Source organism: Armigeres subalbatus, chromosome 2 (assembly GCF_024139115.2).
Source record: "Armigeres subalbatus isolate Guangzhou_Male chromosome 2, GZ_Asu_2, whole genome shotgun sequence".
Lineage (NCBI taxonomy): Eukaryota > Metazoa > Arthropoda > Insecta > Diptera > Culicidae > Armigeres > Armigeres subalbatus.
In genome coordinates, this window is record NC_085140.1 from 121,816,730 (window position 1) to 121,842,740 (window position 26,011).

Consider the following 26,011-nt stretch of genomic DNA (forward strand, 5'->3'; position numbering starts at 1 on the left):
TCTTGCCATTTTTATCTACTTAATGGCTAAACCAGGAATAACAGATATGTAGTAACAAATATGCTAGACCTGACAGAAAATGGAACATTATGTATATCGATACGGTACAGATAAAAGACAAACTATAGATGCCTTTCTCGCAACATCAATTTTCAAATTGTCCGTATCCACAGCATTCACATTTCCATCCAACAGGTTCGCCACCCATGGCAAATATTTCCATTAATTGAACTGACTGTTGATTTATATCATTTCCGGATAACAACATTGAACTTGTTCTACGAACGTAACGAACACCGAAAAGTTCTTTCCACGAAACCAACCACAGATGATAAACGAATATGTGCTCCACTCCATCACTAGCACCCGGCCATGGCCCCGCAATCCCATCAAGTAGAGAGTTGTTCTAGCCGACATCATTTTTCATCTTTGGTGTAATTCTTCTTTTTTTTCGCACCCCACCAATCCAGGACGCTACACCTGCGTGGCGGAAAACGAACTGGGAAACGTCGAGGCGACCGCCGAACTGGCCGTGATAAATGACGTTGGCCCGCCGAGATTCCTGTTCGAGCCGTACGACCTGGAAGCCATCGAGGGAACGACCATCGAGCTGCCCTGCAAGGCCGAAGACGACGACATCATGCAGGTAAGCAGCGGCGGCGCGGTGGGTGATTGTTATAACTATCGAATGATTCTGAAGAAAGGGAAATGGACGGTTGCGAAAACCAAAGGATGATAGGATGTTGGAACATTTCCTGGGCCTTTGGGATGCAGATTGTTCGGTGTCACATAAATTGAGCGAACGATGCAGCGATAAAAAGTATTTGCTGTTAAAGTGGAAATTGGAAAACTTCGGGTCAATCGAAAACGTAATACGGATCTCTGGATAATGTTTGAATAACCATTGGCAAAAAATTGAATTTTTCAGTCCACCCACTCTTTTCGGTATTCTTTTCAAAATTGATTTATCACAAGCAATTTCTATGCTGTTTAGCGATTAACTCCACGGCTCGCGGGTTCATTAGGCGCAATATAACAATGTTCCCGGCAAACTTGGTAAAGTCCAAAGGTCCATCAACACATTTGTTTGTCCATGCAATACTACTAAATATTATAAGTTAATCACATCCCGTTCTAGCTCATATCCAGTAGAATAGTTTTCTCAAAGTAAAGTCAAAATGCACTACACTTTCTTCCGTAGATAATTGATTTTATTTTTGACTGGATGGAAAAACTACTTCTATTTAACGAATCAACTCTCTTATGTTTTAACTCCAGTAAACGCGACTATTCGAAACCTGGGATTCAAAACTAGACCTATGCGCCGATTGAATTTTTAAATAACTTTTAGCCAGCGGCGGCGTGGGTCGGTGTGGACTAATTTCATGCGTCAAAAATTCTAAGGAGTTTCTTCAGCAGTACCTCAACGAATTCCTCAGGATTTTTTTCCACGAGTTTGATGGGAAGTTCATCAAGAAATTTCTCTTTACATTCCTCCATATATTTCTTCGGAAGTATCTCCAGGAAGTCTTCCGGAAGTTCCTCCAGAATTTTCGTACGGAAGTTTCTCCAGGATTTCGTCCGGAAGTTCATCCAGGAATTCCTCCTGAAGTTCCGTTCCTCTTCCAGGCTGTCGTCTGTAAGTTCCTCTAGGATTTCGTCCAGATTTTCCTTCTGGATTTCATCCAGAAGTTCCTCCACGATTTTGGACGACATCAGGATGTTGTCTAGGAGTTCCTCCAGGATTTTGTCCGAAAGTTCCTCCAGGATGTCGTCCGGAAGCTCCTCCAGGATTTCGTTAGAAATATCATCCAGGAATTCCTCCGATAGTTCATGCAGGAATGCCTCCGGAAGTTACTCCAGGATTTGTGGGCACCCTTTTGTCTTTGGTCTATAAATTTGGCCCTAGTTGATCTTATGCCGACATTTGTATACCAATGGAAAGCTAGACAAATAACCGTAGTAGTATTAGCGAAGAAATTATATTGATTTCGACAATTTTTGACGCAAATTCAATCCAAATCTAATTAAATCCAATTTGAATCCAATCCAATCTAATCCAATCCAAATCTAATCCAAACTCAATTCAAATCCAATCCAAATCCAATTCAATCCAAATTTAATCCAAATCCAAACCAAATCCAATCCAATCCAATCCAAGGCCAATCCAAATCCACTCCAAATACAATCCAAATCTAATCCAAATCTAAGCCAAATCTAATCCAAATCCAATACAAATTCAATCCAACTCCAAATCCAATCCTAATCCAATTCAAATCCAATCCAAATCTAATCTAAATCCAATCCAAATTCAATCCAAATCCAATCCAAATCCAAACAAAATCCAATCCAAATCCAATCAAAATCCAATCCAAATCCAATCCAAATCCAATCCAAATCTAATCAAAATTCAATTCAAATCCAATCCAAATCCAAATCCAATCCAAATCCAATCCAAATCCAATCCAAATCCAATCCAAATCTAATACAAATCCAATCCAAATCCAATCCAAATCCAATCCAAATCCAATCCAAATCCAATCCAAATCCAATCCAAACCAATCCAAATCTAATCCAAACCAATCCAAACCAATCCAAACCAATCCAAACCAATCCAAACCAATCCAAACCAATCCAAACCAATCCAAACCAATCCAAACCAATCCAAACCAATCCAAACCAATCCAAATCCAATCCAAACCAATCCAAACCAATCCAAACCAATCCAAACCAATCCAAATCCAATCCAAACCAATCCAAACCAATCCAAACCAACCAAATCCAATCCAAACCAATCCAAACCAATCCAAACCAACCAAACCAATCCAAACCAATCCAAACCAATCCAAACCAATCCAAACCAATCCAAACCAATCCAAACCAATCCAAACCAATCCAAACCAATCCAAACCAATCCAAACCAATCCAAACCAATCCAAACCAATCCAAACCAATCCAAACCAATCCAAACCAATCCAAACCAATCCAAACCAATCCAAACCAATCCAAACCAATCCAAACCAATCCAAACCAATCCAAACCAATCCAAACCAATCCAAACCAATCCAAACCAATCCAAACCAATCCAAACCAATCCAAACCAATCCAAACCAATCCAAACCAATCCAAACCAACCAAACCAATCCAAACCAATCCAAACCAATCCAAACCAATCCAAACCAATCCAAACCAATCCAAACCAATCCAAACCAACCAAACCAATCCAAACCAATCAAATCCAATCCAAATCCAATCCAAATCCAATCCAAACCAATCCAAACCAATCCAAATCCAATCCAAATCCAATCCAAATCCAATCCAAATCCAATCCAAATCCAATCCAAATCCAATCCAAATCCAATCCAAATCCAATCCAAATCTAATCCAAATCCAATCCAAATCCAATCCAAATCCAATCCAAATCCAATCCAAATCCAATCCAAATCCAATTTTTAGTTTCGCAGTATACTATTAACCATTTGGCATCAAGTAGTATTGCTAGCCGATAACTCCAAACTAATCTTACGCATAATAAATTCGAACTTCAGAATAGCTTTGTAAAAACCGGCAACCATATTAATTTTTCAATTTCCAAGATATCTACTCCTTCAGGTAATCCCGCTATGGTTACTAAGTCAGTACATTCCAAGATAAATTTCTAGATAATATATTTGGCTTTCCGAACAACTTCGAACAGAACAGCTTTGAATATTTCTCCATTTCTCTCAGATTTCGTTATATCATAGCTCAACTGGTAGTCTCATGTACATCGCCAAGTGGCTTCATGAAATCTTAATATGTTTTAATCAAAATCAATGCTCGCTGGACTTTGAAATTTTCTAGATCGTAAACCATTTTCCGTTAGTCTTCCATACGCACCTTGTAGTTTCACAAACTACAAAACATTATTTTCGGTCACCTTTCAGACACGCCTTATAGTTTTCCAAACCACAAACCATTTCCACCGATCTTCCAGACGCGCATTGTAATTTTGCAAACCACAAACCAATTTCTTACGGTCTTCCACGGCGAGGCTTTGATGTTCTTCAAACCACAAACCATTTTCCAGCGGTCTTTCAGATGAGCCTCCACAAATTTAACAATTTAACCACTTGAATTTAACTCACCTCATGGAATCAGCGACAGGATCCAAAAAATAGACTGGCAGGATCGCCAAAATGTGTGGCCCTAAATGGCCGGACCGAAGTTATGACAGCGACTCTCCGTGGATGCGTGTGCAGGCCGCGGAGGTCTGACTAGAAGAGGAAATGTCATGGCTTGCTGCTCGCCGATTGACACACTGATGTGTTAATCTATTAACACACGCTAAAGGCACTTCACTCAAACCCCACAGTTCGGTTGTGGGCACCCTTGAAAACTATAGAAAAGAATCAAAACCACCTAGATTTAAAGAATTCCTTTTCATTGTTTATTCTAATTGCCACGATGCACTAAAAAATTCAGATCAATCCACCTAGCAGTGATTATGCCTTTCTCGTGCATTAGGGAGGATATTGAAAACAATCACAAGATTAAAATTGCACTTTAGGTAAATTGATTTCATTTTTTCCATTGATTATATATATATTGCAATAAAAAAACCCTGATTAACCACCCTAGCAGTAATGGTGCGTTTCTCGTTCATTATAAAAAACGTTTTATGTTGGCCATAAATGTTGATCGCATAGTTCGATTAGACCAACATTCTACAGAAAGCAATAAGACGGTATTCCCCGTTGAATGCAAGCAAATCAGTCAACGTTTAGTTTCAAAAAGTATGTGTTATTGTAAGTCCACAAGACCTTAAGGTACAGTTTACAGCTCGAAATCTTGGAGATCTCCACCGGATTGTATTCTGTTGTTTTTATTGTTAATTTTTAGTAACGGTTACCTTACACCTCGGGAAAATTTTCCGCCGGATTTTGGTCCCCGTGCATTTTAAATGGGGCCAGGATTATGATTTTCCGTGCCCAAATCCCGAAAACATCGCATATGTGAAAACATATGGGGAAAAGATCCGCGAACCAAATTTCCCGAGGCTAGTTTTTTTACTTTTAACAACGAAATTGCATGAGATCCGCTTTTATTGGGAGCACATGGGAACAAAATCAATGAACAAGATTCCCGAGGTGTGAAGCTTCTTTTAGCGTAATTCAAATCAATTTCGATCAGAAAGGACTATGAATCGATTTTTCCCATCTATAATCATGAAAAGGAATTTGGCAGGAGAAATCAATAATCCCACCCTATTGTTTTTTGTATTATTGTTTTGTAATTTTCTGTTCCTCGTGTTTTTGTCCGCGTCTTTTTGAAGAGTGAAATATTTGTAGCTTAGTTTTTTACACAACTAAAACTTAATACAATAGAAGGTTATGATGGTGAATGAAATTTCCACAGCTCTTGAATTTTACCACAAGATTTTTGACATGTCCCGTTTTGCAAGCACGGTTGTCCCGTTTTTTCACCGAATTGATCTGGTCAGCCTATCCATAAGTTCTTCAGGGAGTTCGTCCAGAAGCACCCCCCCCCCCTTTCCCGACCGATAATTCCTTCTTAGATTCGTGCAAGAATACCTCGAGGAATACTATCGGAAGTTCCTGAAGTAATTCCTTCTGAATTCCTCGGATTCCTCGGATTATTTAGATTTTTAACCTTCCGGGACTCGATTGGTCCTGGACTGCTCAGGCAGTTCCGCTTCTGTTGTGAACGAGAAGCGTGCTTTTTTCGAAGGTGTTGTATTTTTTACAAGGGCGCGAGTCCCCGAAGGTTAAAGGATATTCCTCTAGAATTTCCAACAATTATTCCTCATGGAATTTCTCCTGAAATTCTCCCTGGAGGTCTTCCAGAAATTCCTCCAAGAACTCTTCATAAATAAATTCGAGAACCCTCCAAAAATTTCCACTGAACTCCTTCCGAATCGATCATAGAATTTCCAACGCAACTCCCACCCACTTTCGGGAATTCTTCCGGAAATATCTCTGAGATTTTTTTCTTCTAGGTATGCTTATGGAAACTCAATTGCGAATTGCTTCAGAAATTAATTCGAAAATCACTCGAGGTATTTCCTAAAATATTCCCCCCAGAGAATAGTTTTGGATCAATAATTCCTTCAGAAATTCCTCTCGATTGCACACGGAAATTCCTCCGAAGTTATTTGTGTATTTGAAGTTCTCTTGACAATCCCCACTTAAATTTTGTTATAGAAATTCCTTTCGAAAGTTCCCTAATTTTTATTCCTGGTATCGTGCTGTGCCCTTATTCCGTTCACCTAAGACAATGCGCTATGTCTAAGAACTCTAAAAAATAGCAGTTTAGTATTTTGAAGCTGCAATTTCGCTACATACTGTCATTTTCTACATACAGTTGAAAATAAAATATATTGAGATGTATTCATAAGGCTCTGTCCAGTTAGAATCCGGAATCTTTTATTGTATTGCAGCTGCACGGAAAGTGACCGCTGCAAGAATTATTTTACAGCGATATGTCAACCTAGGCGCCCACTGTGGTATGTGGTATAAATTTCATGGTGTTTCGTGCAGCGAGTCAAAAATTATTCCAGATGGAAGCCGAGAGGAGAGAAAAAATTCTGCACACCCCCATTGATAATCCTGCTCATCGACAGTGAAACCTACGTCAAAATAGACTTAGGACAGCTTCCTGACCAAAAATTCTGCATGGCGACGGCACGAGGAGTTGTTCTGGAAGATTAAGTTTGCTTTTATGGACAAATTTGCCAAAAAACTGATCTGGCGAGTGATATGCTGCTGCATTTGGGCAATAATGAAGCGGAAACTTAAGAAAAGTGGATAAACAGCTCGGGACGCGACTCAGATGACCAAAATGTGGAACAAATGTGCCAAAGAAGTTGTCTCCGGAGGTGTGCAGCGTTTGATGAGAGGAATAAAACAGAAAGTGCGATCTGTCACTAGAAAACTAGAAATGATTTGAATTTAAATTTTTTCCTTAATGTACAGTAAGTTACTTTTGTTTTGATGTATTAACTTTATTTGTATGTCAATCCGTTACCTAGATACATATGTTTTATTATCCCGGATTCTAAATGGACATAGCTTTAGACTCACGTTCCAATAGTGTAAACAAACTTGCAATTCTGAGGTCCTAATTACAATCATCTGAAATGGCATTGTTCCTAATTCCGTTCATTTGCGTTCCTAATTCCAATCACCCGAAAAACATTTGATTTGTTAATACCAGATATAATTTTTCTAATAAACTCATCCTTTCATTTAGTATTGCAAATTATTAGTATAAAATGTAATATTCTTCCAAGTTTAAAATACAATGAATGATACCTCCTTGGTTTAGTTGGTATGTTTTTTCGTTTGTTTCACTTACCATTCGAGATTTGTACAAATTCAACATGCCCAGAAGCATTAGGTAGTACATTAAAGAGCAGGTACGATTTTCTATCGGAGTCTTCCACCTTATCCTCAACGTAATTTTGACTAGAGTCTGGATATTAGGCCTTTAATTTCGACCTGAAACTGCCACAACAATGCCTCTGTTTGTTTGGAATTGTTCGTACCGCTGCACTATGGGGAAAAGGGTGGCCATTAATCGTAAAATTTATTTTTTCCAATTTGTCTAATTTATATATCATATGAAAGTATATACCCTAGATAAGAGAATCGGAAAATATTGAAGCGCTGTGTTTATTCAGTCAAAAGATATGGGCTGGTGAAGTGAAAAAAACTGATAAAAATAAAAAATCATTACTTACTTTGATTTGTATGTTATGAAGTCATTTTTTCTCCAAATATAAGGATTTATATACCGTGGTGCATCGAAATCCGTACACTTAAGCACCTTGGTGGACGGATTTCGAATCAAAGGATCAAAATCCGTACAGCTATTTCTTAACTAAATATTTAAACTGAAACAATCTGATTGACTAAACTACCACTGTAAATAGTTCGATATGCACCTTAAGAAGCGATCCCTTCGATTTGTATTCCGCTTATCTTATGTAATGATTTGCAATTAGCAATTAAAACATAGTTACTTTTGGTGCAATTATGCTCTACCCGAAAACAAAATGGCGGCACAAACTCCGCGTTTGGTGGGTGGAGATTTGTTTTTGATTTTTGTGGTTTTAATTTCAAAGCCTTTTTTCCAATTCTATGCCCTAAAAGCTTACTGTCAAGTATCTGAACAGGATATGATTAATTATTCCTACATTAATTACCTTTAACCTCCTTTAATTTATTGATATCTCATGAGGTGGACGGATTTCGGTGCTGTACGGATTTCGGTCCCGCACGGTACCATTTCAAAGCTTTAGACCTTAGCTTTTCGATAGTTTGGTTTGTTTTGCATGCGAAGATTGATATCAAAAAGTTGTAGAAGAAAGACTTCCAGTATAACAATTCTTCGCTATAAAAAGGTCCCGCAAATCTAATGTCCCCCTATCTGTAAATGGGGGAATGAGATATTACCACCTTATAGTGAGAGATTTGCTTGCGCATTTTTGCGCTTTAACGAGAACGCTGTAATCAAAGTTTTCTTGAAAATTGTGGTTTTTATTCTCCATACCTGGTAATGATTAGAAAATGAACAACATTATGAATAATTCTACAAAGTATTCGCGGATTTCGGTAAAACATGATCTTACCTATTTGTAGCTCAGAGACGATAGCGTACTCGGAACTCGCCAAGAAATTTCCGGATGAAGCTTTGATACGATCTTCATTTACGCGGTTCAGCGCGCAACGTATTTGATTCTAATGAGCATACGTCTCTTTCCGCAATTATCTACAACTTAGGCAAAACTTAAAATATTACTCCCGGCCAGCTACCCCAAATTAAATGAAGTGTAGCTGTAACTCTAACCCCAGCAGATTGACCCAAATCAGGAAATCGGCGAAAATAATAATGAATACTGCTTAATTGAGCGTTAATTCCACATTATGTTCTTAAAACTAGTCTGTTTAGAGTACATACATCTTTTCTTCTTCTATTGGTTGTGTGTCTGCATCGATGGGGGCCCCTTGTTGCATTTGGTGCATCGCCGTGGTCGCTCCGACTTTGTGCAAAAATGTGCGACCTGCCTTTGTCGCATGAGATGTTGCCCCGGCTATCTCGAACGTGCTTAGTACTTGCCACCGGCATGCGACACTTCCACCACTACCGTCGTTGCTGTGTTGTGATACGTTGCACACTTTCCGTCGCACTACAATTGTGTCGCGTTGCGACCGAACCACAATCGAACCGATATTAATCGACTACTGCACCACCCGTACAAGCCATGCACCACGTCGGTTGAGGTCTTCGCAAGCGATCTACGTCTGCCGTCAACGGCAAGGCTGTAAATAAAAGGCCTTCTGTTTTTTAGTTGTTGACGAATCTCGTTCGTGTCGCTTGTATTGCGGATTTATTGCACTGGATTCGTTGGCCTGCTCGTGTGCTACCCTTTGCAATGTATCGATCTAGCGGACCTGTTCGTATTCGCGCTTCGGTCAGTGAATCGGACCAGATACTTGCTGTCCAATGAGCAGCTTGAAGTAGCTCGAAGTTGTTCCCGTCCTGCTCGTTCTTTTTGTCAACAAATGGGTATGAGCAGGACAGGGAGAAACTTCGAGCTACTTCAAGCTCTCATTGGACAGCACTATTGTCTTGCAACCAGGATCGGATAGCAGCATATGATTGCTCTATTGAGCTCTTTCCTCTGCTTTATGGGACGGCAATATGCTGGAGATTTTAGATGAATGTTTGCTGGCCACTATCGCACTTGCATGCACAATATTTCAACCCGACACTTGGTATGATCGAAGCACTCTGCTCTGGCTATTGTACGAAGAGCTTACTCTGGCTTCGAACAATTGACGAAGTTGCTTTTGTGGGTGGTTTTGGAAGGGGTCAGCTTGTGGTGCGGTGTGCAAAAGATATTGAAGGCGCTATATCGTGTGATTGTCTGGGTTTATTTCTGACCAGTTTGCACTCCTGGAAATTTTGGTGCATTTTATCGATATTATCTCAAAAGGTGTAACAGCTTTAGGAACATGATTAGAAATTAAATGGGTTGTGCTGTTTGAAACTTTCCATGCTCTTCGAAAATCCTTTCTTAGTATTGTCCAGAAACCACTTGACAATTTGCAATTCAACAGCAACTGAAAAAATGTGTTTCCCTGCATAAGTTGAAAAACGTTCTCATAACCTTTGCACAGAAACGTAAGTGGAATTGCATTCAGCTTGGCTGTTTGCAGGATACCATTTCTAAAGTTCACTATTCATATGGCTTCATAAAGCTTTTGTTGCCCATAGATTATATTCTCACGAATGGAATTTTTGGACTCCATCTTCCAAGCCCATAGAACGGAATAAGGAACGGATAGATTTAAATGTATCCTTATTCCGATCATAGTATTTTTCACTTTTCAGCATTTTAAATCGGTAAAATACAGACAATGAATTGGCAATACACTCTAACCCGAACTAAAAATCCCTCATTGAATTAGCCTTAGTACTATATTTTTATTCAGCAACATGCTGAATTATCGTCTTAGTATTTTCCTTCGAAGGTAATGTTCAAACATTATTCACACGAAATTATAAAGCTTTTCATTCGGCTTGGAGTTGTTGTGATCATTTTGTAGACGTTTAATCAACTACACATTCAGCTATATATTTTGAATAATGTGCTCATTAAGCTTGTAATCATCCCTTGTTCAACTTTATCCCAAGTAGCACATTTCAAACAGATTTTGTTGCACCAACTTAAATGTGACCGGATTCGGTTACATATAAGTTGCGACAACTAACTTGCAACATGTGTGCACTCGAATCCTACAGATGTAAAATATATGCATAGTCCATTCAGCCACTTAACAAGGCTGGTAATAAACTGTTTAGAAGCACTGACTGGCCCAATAATAAAAATAATGATTTAAAAATAGAATCAACTGAGTGTGACTGTAAAACCAGCTGACTGAATAGATTTTTAATTTCGTCAAATTTGTGTGAATAACCGCCAGATATTCTAAATACTCACGCTCCTCCAATGTGGACGTGTACTATACACATGTGGAAGCGTTGGCTTGACGAATGGATTGCGAGTGATTTGACTATGCGTTCAATTCGGGAATCTCGAGCTCATTCAGTAGCCGCTAGATTGCGAAGGCCGACGGAGGTCCTTCGTAGCTTAGTTGGTTAAAGCACCAGTCTGGCGTAATGAGGGTCGTTAGTTCGAGTACCATCGAAGGGAAACTTGTTACCTCCAATACATTTTTCAAATCATCATCTTCCACATAATGTACATATTCACATATGAGTTTTCATAACATTGTAAATGAAATATTTAGTTAAAAAAATATCTGTGCGGATTTTGATCCTTTGATTCGAAATCGGTAAGGGGCCGTACACTAATTACGTAAGCTATTTTTCTGGGTTTTTTAACCCCCCCTTGTAAGATTTTTCCCATACAAATCAATTTTTATTTATATGGAGCGTAAGAAATTGGCCACCCCCTCCCTCCATAAGTGCTTACGTAATTATTGTACGACACCTAAACGGTGGACGGACTTTGATTCAGGAGTAGTTGATTTGATTCATTTTTTATCATGTTTTTCACTGTTTTTAATGAGTAAATGTGAAACACTTCAAAAGTTGAAGCCTGGTATGAGCCTTGCCCTGATTAATAAGCCTAGGTTTAAGCGCCTTTGCTCGCTCTCGACTGCAATTACACCCGATTCTTTTTTTACGCGGGGGATGCGTTCCGTGTAAAAAAGTTCAAAATTCGAAAATCCATGCAAAAATGCAAAATGGAGCAACTTTGCCAAATTTTTGTATGTGATTTTTTTTACACGGCCGTGTAAAAAAAATCCGTGTAAAAACAGAATCGGGTGTAGTGTGTTCGTGGCCTTCCATGAAGTCTCCGGCCTCTATTCGATTTTCTAATTAATATTTTTTTCGCTGTATACGAACCGGAAATATGCGAAAATACTAGATGCTTATACAAATGTTGTATGAGATTTAACAATTTTGGAAGCTTTTCTTACAATATTTGTTTGTGAACTTAAATTTGTTTGTATAAGAATCATAATGCATATGCCCAGTTCTCATACAGGTTATGGTAGGTTCTCACACATTATTGTTAGAAGATCTAACAGTCGCTGGTTTTATTTAGGAGGAACGGAATTTACATTGGAACTCTTGAAGGCATTTGCGACATTCTTAAATTCCACCAAGAATTTCTCCGGAGATAAATCCAGAAATTCCTCTGAAATTTCTTCAAGGCATTCAAAATTCAAAGAAGATTTTTTTTTAGAAATTCCTCTGGATATTCCTTTGAAGATTTCTTCGAAAATGCCTAAGAAAAAAACCATTGCCGTAAACAAGTGGGAGGCAATAGCCTCTCTATTTGAAAAGTTAGTTAGCAGTGATATTAATTTTCAGCATATAGCATAATGAATTACTGAAAATGTCTGAAGGCAAAAGAGTTATCTCCCATATTCACCCTATCATAATGAAATGAGTGGAAGACAAATGAGCTTGTTTCTTATTTCTGAGAAAGAATTTCGAGAAGAAGCGAGAAGAATTCTTGCTTAACTTTTCAGTGACCTAAGTAACATTGTTTTCATGAATTAATTTGAATGGCGCAATCAACAGAACACCATGAAAGCTTTTGATTGCAGTACTCAAATTAATTCATGAAAACAATGTTACTTAGGTCCTTTTGAAAAGTTAAGCGAGAATTCCTATCAGAATCTGAGAAGAATTCTGATTTATTTCTCTAAAGAATTCCTTTTAAAATCACCAAAATATTCCAACCGGAATCCAGAAGAATACATACTAGATGCTTTTCGGTATTGTTGATGGATACACTTGGAAATCTGTGGGGATACCCCTAAAAATCCATGGAAGATTTGCTTCAGAATCTCTCGATGCTTTTCTCCAGAATTCCTCCAAAGTCGTTCGAAGATTGGTTTCGAATCATTCAGAGATTTAATTCGGAATTCCTTGGAAATTTGTTTCAGAATACTTCGACGATTGGCTTCGGAATCCCTTGAATATTTGATTCGGAGTCTCTTCACTTTTTGCCTCGGAATCACTCGACGAATTGCTTTGGAATCATTCGAAGATTCGCTTCGTAATACATCGACGGTTTGCCCCGGAATTCCTCGAAGATTTAGCTCGGACTCCCTCGACGATTAATTCAGAGTCCCTCGACGATTTGCTTCGGAATCATTCAACGATTTGCTTCGAAATCCCTCCCCTAGCAGCACACATGTTCCACATAAGTTACTGCAACTTATATGTGACCGGATTCTGTCACAATCAAGTTGCTGCAACCATTTTTGTCTGACTTGTGCTGCTTGGGCCAACGATTTGCTTCAAGACCCTTGGCGGTTGCTTGGTCACTGGAGGATTCTTTACGGAATCCCTGGAGGATTAATTCAGAGTCCCTCGACGATTTGCTTCGGGAACACTCGACAGATTGCTTCGGAATCCTTCGACGATTTGCTTCTACATTCCTGGAACATTGCCTACGAAATCCCTGGAACAATCACGTTGGAATTCATGGAACATTTTTGACAAAATTCCTGAAATATTCCCGTCAAAATTCCTGGAGGATTCTATTCGGAATCTCTAGAAGATTCTCATTGGAATCCCTGAAACATTTCCGTCGGATTTTCTGGAACATTCCGAATCCCTGGAACATTCCCGTCGGAATCCCTGGAACATTCCTGTTGGGATTCCTGAAACCATTCCGTCGGAATCCTTGGAGGATTTCCGTCAACATCCCGGGAGGATTTGGAATCCCTGGAACATTCCAGTCAGAATCCCTAGTGGATTGCCTTCAGAATCCCTGGAGGTTCCCTTCGGAATGCTTGGACTGCCGTGGCCCGTGACTCCCATGACGCCCGTCGAAATCTCTGGAGATTACCGTCATAATCCCTGGAACATTTCCGTCGAAATCCCTAGAGAAATGTTGCATTTTTGTCATTGAGATAGATAGAATATTTATGAAACATGCAAAAATATCCACTGCCTTCCCTGTGGGAACCTGGAACATTCCGTCACATATTGTCCTTTAAGAGTGCGGGACAAAGCCGAGCGCTACACTGAGAGGCAATAGCCATACGCTGTCAACTTGAGTCGTTGTAGCAATCATCGGCTGGTAAACAGTTACACTCCGATACTGTGGGCTACAACATATAGCACGTGCTTGAGAAAAGAGAATATGGATGAGTGTGATTAATCCACAATTGCTTTAGGTGGTTGAACCGTATTATCACATTACCACTAATGTCGTTTTCGGTTATTGCTGGGTCGAACCTAGTTCTGCCCCGGATCCGCTCTAACAGCTGTCAAAACGTTCGGTTATTCGTTCAGGTTGGATCGCGATCCGCACCAGATCCGACCCAAAACGAACGAGGTTCGCTCTGCCGATTTATCGAGATCGAACCTAGGTTCACCAATACATTCCAACACAAACTGTCAAACAGGTGTTTATGTTTGCGCTAAAGGAAAATGAAAACATGAAAGACACGGAAGGGTGCGGATGGGTATTTGACTTTTAATAGTTTTTGTTTCATTTGTTGAATTTATCAATTTTGTTGCTGTCTTGCACGTAAAAATGGATTATTTTAATTGTGTGTTGTCTTCAAGTCTCTCTGATGGTGAAATGGATTCAGATACCGACATATTTTTTACTGATTACTTCAGACGGTAGCTCCTTTATAAACAAAATGATGGTTAAACTTTTTGATGAAAATGTGATTGATAAATGCAATGACGAGAAGGTAGCTGTAACGAAAGATTACTTTGAATTTCTTGGCAGATATCCAAAGACAATAGTTTTGTCTATCATGCTGAAGTGGAAATGTAGCAAAATATGTAAAACTAGCCGATATATTAACGAAAGAGAGCGTGATCAAAGAGAATCTCTCGTTTGCACATACGACCTATTCTCAAAGCAATCTAGATTTATTCACTATTACGTTGTGTATTCGATTCTATGCTTTAGGTATAATTGCTCTCTCAATGGGAAAATAGCGTACCGGAGTATCGGATTATTATTTATACCAAAATGTTCATACCATTATTTTATTCGTTATTGCAGGTCTATGGATAATTTGTTTAAGGTTACGGATTTGAAGAATATAAACATAATGTATTAACCCTTTATAAGGCAGTGATAACTATATTGCCATCAACAAATGATACGTTTTTCTGATTATTTACAATAGTTTTATTAATTATTCACCTTGCAGAGGGTATACTTGCTACCTAGTAACACTCCAGATGATACTTGGCCAGAAAATAAATTCAAATGTAAAATTAAGAACAATTTTATACGAATTGAGCATAATTTTAAAGGCAAAGAAGGATTTTTAGTTGTAATTCGTTAAAAAAACCGACAGACATATTTTACCCCGTTGATATTTATTATGTTGAATCTCCTGTTATGTAGTGGAAAATTATTTAGAGAAAAATTATTCGCCTTTCTTGTATATTTGGTTTTTGCAGTTTTGGCGAAATCGCGGTTTATCCCAAAGGATCCCCTCTTGGGAGGAAAATACAAAAATGTTAGTCAACTCTTGTGCGATTTGATTCTTTATTTTAAAATAAAAGGTTCCAAATCTCAATAAATTTTCTATTGGATTTTTTACAAAGTGTTTCCATATTTTCTTGTTCTATTACATTTGAATGGCATAATTGATAATTCAAATGTAACACAGTCACTGTTACCCAGAACGCCACATAGAACCATTATAACAGTTTATCGGGAAACACGGATTGGCATAATTACCGGAAATGTTCCAGAGCGAGAAAAACCCTTCACGGCATTCCACATTGCCGTCGCCATTAATCACAAGCTTCTAAACCCATAAATTTATGGATTGAATAACTGCCATTTTTAAAATAAACAATTAACAGAAGAAAAATCTGACCTCCCCATTCAATTTATATAATAAGAAACAAAATAACACTAATAACAAAATTCAAAAGATAAAATCTGTATGAAATCTGATAAAATATTTATATTTCTGCCTATCAGCTGGCAGTGCGAACTGAAAACAAAACAGATGATAGGGCTTGAGATCGCACAAACACCATCATACTGACTCGATCCCGATTCGTTTTTCGTTCGGTTATTCAGAGTCGGGGTCGGACCTGACCCAGGTCTAAAACCGAAAACGACATAAGATAACTTAATGAGGTGGTAAAATGTTCGAGAATTTTTGAAAAGAAGCTCAAAATAGAGAGAAAAGATGACGGGGCTATAGCCCCCCTAGGCATCGCGGCTAGTTACGCCAAAACCCTTCGGATATTCTTCAGGAATACCTACAGAAATTGTTTAAGGGATACCTTCGGAAATTTCTACAGGAATTTCTTTTGACCTTCGTCCAGAGAATCCTTCAGAAAATTCTCTGGAAAGGCCTCTGTAAATTTCTCTGGAAATCTCTTGTAAACATCCCCCAGGAAATCCTTCGGAAATCCTTTTAATAAAACCATATGATAGGTGCCGGAGTTACGAATAATACTCACGAAAAGCCCAAAATTTAAGAAAGCCAAAATTTCCAAACAGTCATGCATTCATCTGGTAATTCTGATCTGAGTAATCGAGTTTATCTATAGTCTAAAGAAAGGATTTTTATATTACTAGTTTGCTAGAACGATGCCTCATTTGAATAACAACTATGTAACCACTGATCCAGCCTGATAAAAATTGGCTTTTAGGTTGTTTTCAATACTATAGTGTACCCACCCAGCCGATGTACCAAATGGTCATTATTACTTGGGTTATAGCAGTTAATCAACACCTAAAATGTAAATGACGATAGAAGTTTCTTTTCAGCACTAATTCATACGCCAGGCGTCAGGAAAGCTTGCAGCTGCACTCCTGTCGGGCAGATAAATCATAAATCTAGTTTTATGGCAGTAATAAATTTCCTAGTATCGATAAGTTTTACCCCGGAAAATAAAGGAACATTATTTCTTAACTTTAATTTGCATAATCCCCTACCGGACTGAGTGAGAAGCCCGGTCACCGAATGGAAGCAGACCCACTTGATAACATTGGCCAGATGGTGCTGCGTGCGGGGAAAACATTAGCACGTTTGCATTAAATTCCAATGTTCCGAGTTCTTTGGCTTTGTTGGGACTTCATCAATTATGTAAGTTTGGGTCGTAAAATGTGATGTCCTCACATGCGAACTGTTGAAGCATTTTCTTCTGCGATGAACGTTCTTCAGCCATTAAAGTAGATCATCAATAAGCTCCATTAGGATCAAACTTTTTTGCTGACATCTAATTAGGGTGGTTCACTCCTAGCCACGAATGAAATGCTGTTTTGAGCAAAACCATATTTGAATAACTGACACGTATAGGCTCTTTAAAAATATATTTTTAAACATGGAAAGTGCTATAAATGCGTTCACCCTACTGATGGTATGCTAGGTACGATTGAAAGCGTGATAGATTGTTCCGAAAACAAGCATCTAAATATCAGGTGCTCTGTCGGGAGAAATTTGCAGCTAAACAAAAGAACAAGGCTATAAGTACGCGAAAGTTTCGCCAAAATAGCACCAGCAGGGAAAGTTTGTTGAGCCGCAAACATTTTCCCAAAAGATATCAACACGATAACCGCATGTCGCTGAAGCCGGCTCGCTATCCCAAACCGATACTCAAAAGCTAAGCCGATTTCAATGTTCTACAACAGAAACAGACTAAACAATCGCGTGAGCTAGAATTGGCATCTTATTGGGACATCAACTTTGTGCCGTCGTTTCGGTTCGTTGCGTTCTGCTCTCTTGTGACAGTGGTTCCACTATTTGGGACATAGACAAACTACCTACATTTGAATTTTCGGGCGACTAACAGCATTCTAAGAACATTACAAGATTATTTATCGGATTTTGAGGACAATAATTATTATATTCATTTATTACATTATCTGACAGGTGTTCAATGAATGTTCTAATTTTATTAGGTTTAATAAAACTTTCGTTCGTTAATAAATATATATATACGTATTGAATTTTAATGTTTAACAAGCCCTAATCAATTTAATCAAATATCACCACAATGATTGTAGAAATCTACAATTGAAAATTGTCCTATAAATGCACTCAATGAACTCCACCGTAAACGTGTCGGCTGTATAAAATGTTATCAATAAATCTATAAAAACTTTTAGGATTGTCGTTCAACTTGAATGAATTATCTATTAGCCCTATGTTATTTCACTTGTTTATCTTCGTTTTCCCGAATTAATAATGTAGAATTTTATGAAAATTTAGTCGCTTCTAGTTGGGAGCAGCTACATTGCTAATGTGTACCTATATGTACCACATCGATATAACTTGCTGAAGGAAAAGTGCAAGCTTAAAGTCTTTTCCCATTTGGTTTGTGCCATATATAACTAGTTTCAAAATCGAAAGCTGGTATGGAATTTGAATCTCGCCAGCGGCGGCACTCCGCTCCGACAATTCGTTCTGTGTATGAACTTTCCCACTTTGGAACAGATAACCGGCCACCGTATTCCACTGTTCTACAGAATGTGCAACTATTCGATTCCGTGAATGTGGGAGAAGGGGTGCCCATTATGCGCATGGAGGGCCGCGGGATAAGTTAGTTTCTGGAAAGTTTCCCAGTTCTCGGTATCTGTGGGAAAGTTGGTGGCCCGAATCAATTGTTTGCTCTTCAAACAATAACCACCCGGCGCAGGAGGAGAAGCATGTGGAATTTCCCAAGAATGAATAATGGCAACGTATGGAATTAATAAGTTTGACTTGAGTCGTATACGTAGAATAAAATTAAAGCACCGAATAACTTTAAATTCTATAGAAACAATTAAATCTAACAACAGTTCTTATCTTTTGATTATTTACATGTTGGTGAATGTCGGAACCATCAATGGTACAGACTAAATGGCGCAAAGATGGTCGCACGATAACCCAAACGGATAAGTACCGTTTGTCGGTGGCTGGCAGTTTGTTCATCTCTAATCTCACCGAGGCGGATCAGGGCAGGTACGAGTGTTCCCTGCTGAATCAGTACGGACGGGCAACGGCCAGCGGACTGCTGACAGTCAAGTAAGTGTTGTGTGGATCATAAATGCAGGAATAAGGGATTAAGTAACCATCTCATCGTCAATTTTACATGTTTACAATTCACACTTTTTATCATTTTTTGTGCACCAAAATAAAAAAAAAAACTCAAGTGTGCAGCCCTCTAAGGGGCCCTCCTTAGCCGTGCGGTAAGACGCGCGGCTACAAAGCAAGACCATGCTGAGGGTGGCTGGGTTCGATTCCCGGTGCCGGTCTAGGCAATTTTCGGATTGGAAATTGTCTCGACTTCCCTGGGCATAAAAGTATCATCGTGTTAGCCTCATGATATACGAATGCAAAAATGGTAACTTGGCTTAGAAACCTCGCAGTTAATAACTGTGGAAGTGCTTAGTGAACACTAAGCTGCGAGGCAGCAATGTCCCAGTGGGGGATGTAATGCCAATGAAGAAGAAGCAACCCCATCGGGCTGCAAACATTGCGAGAACAGCAAGGACGAAACAGAAACGTACCACAATAGGAGGCGAGGGAAACCCCTCTAAGCATCTTCGGCTTTGGGGCAGAAGGTCGAAAGACAAAAGGTAGATGAGACAAAAGGTCGACGGGACAAAAGGTTGATGAGACAAAAGGTCGACGGGACAAAAGGTTGATCTTCGCAATAAAGTAAATCGATTAATTCATGAATCTAAAAAAACATTCTATTCAGTTCATCTTGACTCTAATCTTCCAAGTCAAGAATTATGGAAACGATTTAAATCAATAGGAATTGGTCGCAGTAATCCGGGTCCAATCATTGGTTTCACTTCAAATGAAATAAACGCAAACTTCTCAAAGAACTTTAGCAGTCAATCTGGTGAAACGTTTAACGAAGGTTTAAACGATCAACGTGTTTCCAGCAATAGTTTCTATTTCGATGTTGTTAACCAAGTTGATGTTATAAATGCTTTATATTACGTTAAATCAAACGCAGTTGGCTTAGATTCTTTGCCGCTAAAATTTTTTAAAATGATTTGTCCATTGATTATTAAACCAATAACCCATATTCTCAATTCAATTATTATAACTAGTAGGTTCCCCGACGGATGGAAAAAATCCAAAATCATTCCCATAAAAAAGAAGGCTTCCAGTGATACCATAAATAATTTATGACCTATCAGTATTCTTTGTGCTTTATCCAAAGTTTTCGAGCGGGTTATTATATTTCAAATATGTCGCTACGTTGAGCAAAACAACTTTCTTAATAGTTGTCAATCAGGATACCGTCCCAATCACAGTTCCAAAACTGCCATGTTGAAAATTTTTAATAATGCTGTCCAATGAGCAGCTCGAAGTAGCTCGAAGTTGTTCCCGTCCTGCTCGTTCTTTTTCGTCAACAAATGGGCATAAGCAGGACAGGGAGAAACTTCGAGCTACTTCAAGCTCTCATTGGACAGCACTAATGACATTGGTGTATCTTGGATAATGGTAGACCTGTTTCCTCGATTTTTCTAAAGCGTTTGATACGATTTCTCATAAGATACTTTGTGATAAATTACGTAAACAATTCAATTGTTCTAATCATGCAGCTAATCTTATTGATACCTATTTGCAAGGTAGGTCGCAAGCTGTTTATAGCAATGGAATTATATCTGATTTTGTTTCTATTATTTCTGGTATTCCGCAAGGATCAATTCTTGGCCCCATTTTGTTTTCTTTATATATTAATGATATTACAAAAGTTCTGAAACATTGCAAAATTCATCTTTTTGCTGACGATGTCCAGTTATATTATGATTGTCATGATAAATCTTCTTCGGTAATCTCTACTAAAATCAATGAAGATTTAGCAAGGATCCGTGAATGGTCGTCTAAAAATATGTTATCAATGTTAAAAAAACAGATGCATTATTTATTAGTGGTAATCGAGGTAATGCTGTGTTAAAACCTACCCTTAGTATGAATGACGAGCAAATAGCATTCAAAGATCATGTCACTAGTTTTGGTGTAATAATCGATGATAACTTCTCTTTTAAAAAATTTATTTTTTTTAAATGTAGAAAAATAATAGCAGCTTTGAGAACATTAAGTCATGAGTGATTTTCTTGATGAAAAAACTAGACTCAAACTGTTTAAAAGTCTTATTTTTCCTCATTTTATCGCTTGCTATTATGTTTTGTTTGATGTTTCATCATTCGCCTTATCCAGATTGCGCGTTGTACTTAACGCTTGTGTGCGATATGTCTATCATTTAAATAGATTTTCCAGAGTTTTGCACCTACAACATCGACTTATTGGTTGCTCTTTTGACAAATTTGGTCAAGTGAGATGTTGTCTGTTCCTATTTAAACTTGCCACTACAATGCAACCTGGGTATCTATTTAACAAATTGGAAGCTTTTAGAAGTAATAGGTGCAGGAAGTACAGAATCTCGCGTTTTAATACTACAAGGTATGGGAAATCGTTTTTCGTGAGAGGCGTGATTATGTGTAATTTACTACCAAATGATTAAACTCTAGAAAGATCTTATGTAACATTTAGGAGAAAATGTATTGAATACTTTAATAATTAATAGTAATTTGATTCATTGGACTGAAATGAATCAATATTGATTGTAATTAAACACTCATTCTACTAGGAAATCTTATGTAACAATTTAAAAAGACTGTGGTCTTATGGTACTGTTTAAATGAATTAAATAAATAAATAAATCAATAATAGATTTGCGATCATTTTTGAGCTTTCCGAGTAATGGTTTCTTTGAGGAAGGGCACGTCAAATCCATTACAACTGTGGGGAATTGTACCCAAATTAATTTTGTTTCCCGTAGTGGTGCTATCCATTGATTTCTTATGGGACTCGCCACTATTGGTACAGTTGCACCACTATAAGTGCAAGGGAGTCAATTTTATTAAGAAAAATCATTGTTTTCAATAGTTTTTAAAGCAAAATCTTAGGATAAGTTGCATTTAAAAGGATATTTAAAGCTTAACGCATCAACTGAAGCCATCGTAAATGGTATATAAATGATAAATCTCATTTAAACCCCACTACCTCCCCTATTGGTGCTACTTCCACTAAGGGTACGGTTACCCTACTTTAAAAAATTTCTAAGATCCTAAAAAGTTCCGAAGAAATTCCTGAGGGAAATTTCGATTCATTTTTTCATTTGTGGAGGTTTTGTAATGAATTCCTGAAGAAATTTCCGATCGAATTCTTGACGAAATTTTTGAAAGTGTACTAGAATGAGTTTCTTAATGATTGAGAGAAATGATTCAGAAATTGATTCGGTATTTACGAAAAGAAATCTGTAGACATTTTCGAAGGAACTTCTGCCGTTAATTCCCAAGGATTTTTTTTATATCCGCAATCTCGATATTTTGAGAGTTTTTCCTGTCTTGACTCAAGAATCAGAACTGAGTTTATTTTACTACTGTCAGGATTTTCGAAGAAATTCCTGGAAAATATAGGAGTTTCCATATAAATTCCAATAGCTTTTTTTCTGAACGCTTAATAAAAATTCCTTCATAAACTCCTCTCAGAATTCCTTCTGATATTTCTTCAGAAATTCATTTAAAAATTCTGTTCGAAAATCTTTTTAGGTTGTCATTGGGTTATTATTTCAAGAATTGAGTCGAAAATTCCCCCAGGAATTAATCCGAAAATCTCAGAAAAATATATAAAGCTCTTTCAGTGGAGTGTATTCAACCGTCTAAGACGAATTAAGTACTGTCCATTTAATTCCACCAGTTTTTCTTTCTTTTTTTTTTTAACTAATTTTATTTGCTAATTATCTAATACATGCATTCATCTCTTAGACTAGGTGTTCCGTGTTTTCTTAACACTATCATCCTTATTTGCTATGTTACGCTTTTAGATATTATGAATACATTTCAATTGCCTCTGGCAGTTACGATATGTCCTCTGTGGGAATTAAACCATGTAGGAATTACAATGTTTTCTACTTAAACTAAACTTAACCTAATTTATACTAAGGGTACAAGGAGCTAATCGTTGCAATAGAAGATTGCAACGATTTTTTATCTAAAATTGAAATTATTTTGTTGGACATTTGTTGCACTGTCACACCATTAGAAATTCTATGAAGTTCATTGGTACCATACTTCGGAGGTAACTTCAGAATCATTTTCAAAATTTTATTTTGAATCCTCTGAAGTGCCTTCTTTCTGGTATTGCAGCAACTAGTCCATATTGGCACAGCATACAACATGGCTGGTCTAAGAATTTGTTTGTAAATCAAAAGTTTGTTCTTAAGACAAAGTTTTGATTTTCTGTTTATAAGTGGATATAGACACTTAATATATTTGTTACATTTGGCTTGAAGGCCTTCAATGTGATTTTTAAAAGTTAATTTTTGATCTAGCAGAAGTCCTAAATATTTAGCTTAGCTAGACCAATTAATTGGAACCCCATTCATAGTGACAATATGTCTGCTAGAAGGTTTTAAATAAGAAGCTCTCGGCTTATGTGGGAAAATTATAAGCTGAGTTTTGGAAGCATTCGGAGAAATTTTCCATTTTCGCAAGTAAGTGGAGAAAATATCCTAACTTTTTTGCAATCTACTACAAATGACACGAAGGCTTCGCCCTTTGGCTGAAAGACCTGTGTCATCTGCAAACAAAGATTTTTGACACCCTGGTGGTAAATCAGGTAAGTCAGAAGTAAAAATGTTATACAATATGGGCCCCAGTATGCTGCCTTGGGGAACACCAGCTCTTACAAGTAATCTATCAGATTTAGAATTCTGATAGTTTACCTGCAGTGAGCGATCTGATAAATAATTTTGGATCAGTTTAATAATGTACAGAGGAAAATTAAAATTCCTCAATTTTACAATCAAACCTTCATGCCAAACACTATCAAATGCTTTCTCTATATCAAGAAGAGCAACTCCAGTCGAATATCCTTCAGATTTGTTGAGCCGAATTAAGTTCGTAACTCTTAATAACTGATGAGTGGTTGAATGCCCATGGCGAAAACCAAATTGCTCATCAGCAAAAATAGAATTGTCATTAATATGAACCATCATTCTATTTAAAATAATCTTTTCAAACAGTATGGTTCTTGAAGAAAGCAAACTGATTGGGAGATAACTAGAAGCCTCAACTGGATTTTTGGCCGGCTTCAAAATTAGAACAACTTTGGCGTTTTCCATTTATCTAGGAAGTATGCCAATTGAAAACATTTGTTAAATAAATTAACCAAACAGGCTGAAGAGCTCTTTTGATAGGTATGTAGAAAATACCATCATCACCCAGGGCTTTCATATTTTTAAATTTTCTAGTAATAGATCTCACTTCATCCAAATTAGTTCCCAACGAAGGGTCAAAAACATTATCTTGGTTGAGAATGTCTTCGAAGCTTCGTGTAACCTGATCCTCAATTGGACTAGTGAGACCTAGACTAAAATTATGGGCACTCTCGAACTGCTGAGCAAGTTTTTGAGCCTTTTCGCCATTTGTTAATAAAATTTTATTTCCCTCTTTAAGCGCTGGAATTGGCTTTTGAGGTTTTTTTAAGAATTTTCGTTAATTTCCAAAAGGGTTTCGAACTGGGATCCAACTTCGAGACATTATTCTCAAAGTTGGTATTTCTCAGAATAGCGAAACGTTTTTAATTTCATTTTGCAAATCTCGCCAAATAACTATCAACGCGGGATCGCGAGTTCTTTGGTATTGCCTTTGCCTCACATTTTTAAAGCGGATTAGTAGCTGAAGATCGTCGTCAATAATAATGGAGTTGAATTTGATTTCACATTTGGAAATTGCAATGCCTCAATCTTTAACAATTAAATTTGTCAAAGATACGAGAGCATTATCAATATCACTTTTGGTATCGAAAGAAATATCAACATCAAAATTCCTATTGATATACGATTTATATAAATCCCAATCAGCTCTATGATAATTAAAAGTAGAGTGAGATTTCAAATGTCACAGGAAGGTGATCAGAGTCAAAGTCAGCATGAGTTACCAATTGGCCACACAGCTGACTTGAATCCGTTAAAACTAAATCAATTGTAGAAGGATTTCGACTGGAAGAAAAACAAGTTGGTCCATTGGGATATTGAATAGTATAATATCCCGCAGAACAATCTTCAAATAAAATTTTACCATTGGAATTGCTTTGAGCATTATTCCATGAACGGTGTTTGGCATTGAAGTCACCAATTACGAAGAATTTTGATTTGTTGCGAGTCAGAATTTGAAGATCAGCTTTCAACCAATTCTTTTGCTGCCCATTGCATTGAAAAGGCAAGTAAGCTGCAATGAAGGAAAATTTTCCAAAATTTGTTTCAACAGAAACTCCCAAGGTTTCAAAAACTTTGGTTTTGAATGAAGAAAATAATTTATGTTTGATACGTCTATTGATGACAATGGCGACCCCACCACAGGCGCTGTCAAGACGATCATTTCTGTAGATAAAATAATTTGGATCTCTTTTAATGGAGAGTCCTGGTTTTAAATAGGTTTCTGTTATAATGGCAATATGCACATTATGAACTGTTAGGAAGTTGAATAATTCATCTTCCTTACCCTTTAGAGAGCGGGCATTCCAATTTAGAACTTTCACACAATTATTTGGATCCATTGAAACGGAGTCCGATAACTTTTTTTGTGTGTACTTTATACCAACCTGAACAGCTTCTGGAATGGTATTTGCTTTGAACATTGCATCAATCATGTGATGCAATTGTTCAGTTAAAAAATCAAAATCGGAAGCAGTCATGCTACCTGAATCGGCAACATGACCATTATTTTCCGTTGGGACATGGGTATAAACCTCATTTTGAGAAGAGAAATTTTGTCTACCAGCAGCGATGTTTGCATACGTAGGTACATTCGAAAAATTGGAATTTACTGAAGTGCTTGCTACCCGTTGACGAGCGGCAAAATTTGTTTGTGAATTGTGGTGGGTATAAATTGCTCGACCGGTAACTGGTTTCGAAATTTGAGCGTTTGAAAAATTTCTACCCGTCG

The 26,011-nt window shown here is 37.6% G+C and overlaps 1 protein-coding gene across 8 annotated transcripts in view; it reads left to right on the forward strand.

Annotated features, from left to right (window-relative positions):
- Nucleotides 1-26,011, forward strand: part of LOC134210761 (peroxidasin) — a 671,031-nt gene that overhangs the window by 636,942 nt on the left and 8,078 nt on the right. For all 8 annotated transcript variants that reach the window (XM_062687010.1, XM_062687008.1, XM_062687009.1 and 5 more), the window contains exons 10-11: nucleotides 471-646; nucleotides 18,892-19,061. In XM_062687010.1, the coding sequence (XP_062542994.1) occupies nucleotides 471-646; nucleotides 18,892-19,061 (346 nt within the window). The remainder of the gene's footprint in view (nucleotides 1-470; nucleotides 647-18,891; nucleotides 19,062-26,011) is intronic.